Source organism: Pygoscelis adeliae, unplaced genomic scaffold, assembly GCF_000699105.1.
Source record: "Pygoscelis adeliae isolate BGI_AS28 unplaced genomic scaffold, ASM69910v1 Scaffold298, whole genome shotgun sequence".
Classification (NCBI taxonomy): domain Eukaryota; kingdom Metazoa; phylum Chordata; class Aves; order Sphenisciformes; family Spheniscidae; genus Pygoscelis; species Pygoscelis adeliae.
In genome coordinates this window covers 3,959,290-3,959,991 of record NW_008825303.1, presented here as the reverse complement: position 1 = coordinate 3,959,991, position 702 = coordinate 3,959,290, and the positions used below count along the sequence as shown (strand labels likewise).

The 702-nt window shown below is 63.7% G+C and overlaps 1 protein-coding gene across 1 annotated transcript in view; it reads left to right on the top strand.

Moving 5' to 3' along the window:
* LOC103922049 overlaps positions 1-702 on the top strand; it is a 12,841-nt gene that overhangs the window by 11,705 nt on the left and 434 nt on the right. The window contains exons 10-11 of the mRNA XM_009330120.1: positions 171-232; positions 403-613. Coding sequence (XP_009328395.1) covers positions 171-232; positions 403-613 — 273 coding nt within the window. The remainder of the gene's footprint in view (positions 1-170; positions 233-402; positions 614-702) is intronic.

Sequence of the window (702 nt, the reverse complement as noted above, 5' to 3'; positions counted from 1 at the left end):
AAGCCACTCCCTCCACCCCGATGCCAATTCCCTAGTGCTCAGCTCACACATCACCCGTGACAGCGTCCCTGAAAGGTCACTGGGCTGCAGCGTGTCCCCTGAGGCACAGGCGCTCTCTGGCCAATCTCCCCCCCTCACCCTGCCTAACCTGGGCATGTCTTCTCACACAGGGCAGAGGTCCCGCAAGAAGCGCGCTCAGCTGAAGGCAGATCCCGAGGCTCTGACCCCCAAGGTAAGAAGCTTTGTGGTTGTGGCTCCTGCTGGGTCTAGAGGCTGTCCTGTTCCCCGTGCCTTGCTCAGGCTGCTCCCGAATTCACGGTGGGGCTCCTACGTGGAGTTTCGCATCATCTGGCGGTCCAAGCACGCTTCTGCTGCCAAGCTCTGGCTCTGATGTCCACCTAGGTCACCATGCGCGCCTCAAAACGGTGCTCCAGGGCTGCAGCGAAACCCCCGAAGTTGGCCAAGGAGGAGGAGGAGGAGGAGGTGGCTGATGGGCCGAGGAAGGGACGTGCTCGCGGGAGGAGGAAAGCGACCGCTGCTCCGGCCTCGTCCGAGCCTGATGCACCGGTCAAAGCCAAAAGAAGCCGCCGGACGTCTGCGCGCAGGGGCAGAGGTGAGGCTGGCAGTCCTCGCAGCTTTCAAACGCACAGGCAGGGGCTGTGGGAGCGCTCCCTCGTGTCAAGGGGACCGAGGGGGGGCCAA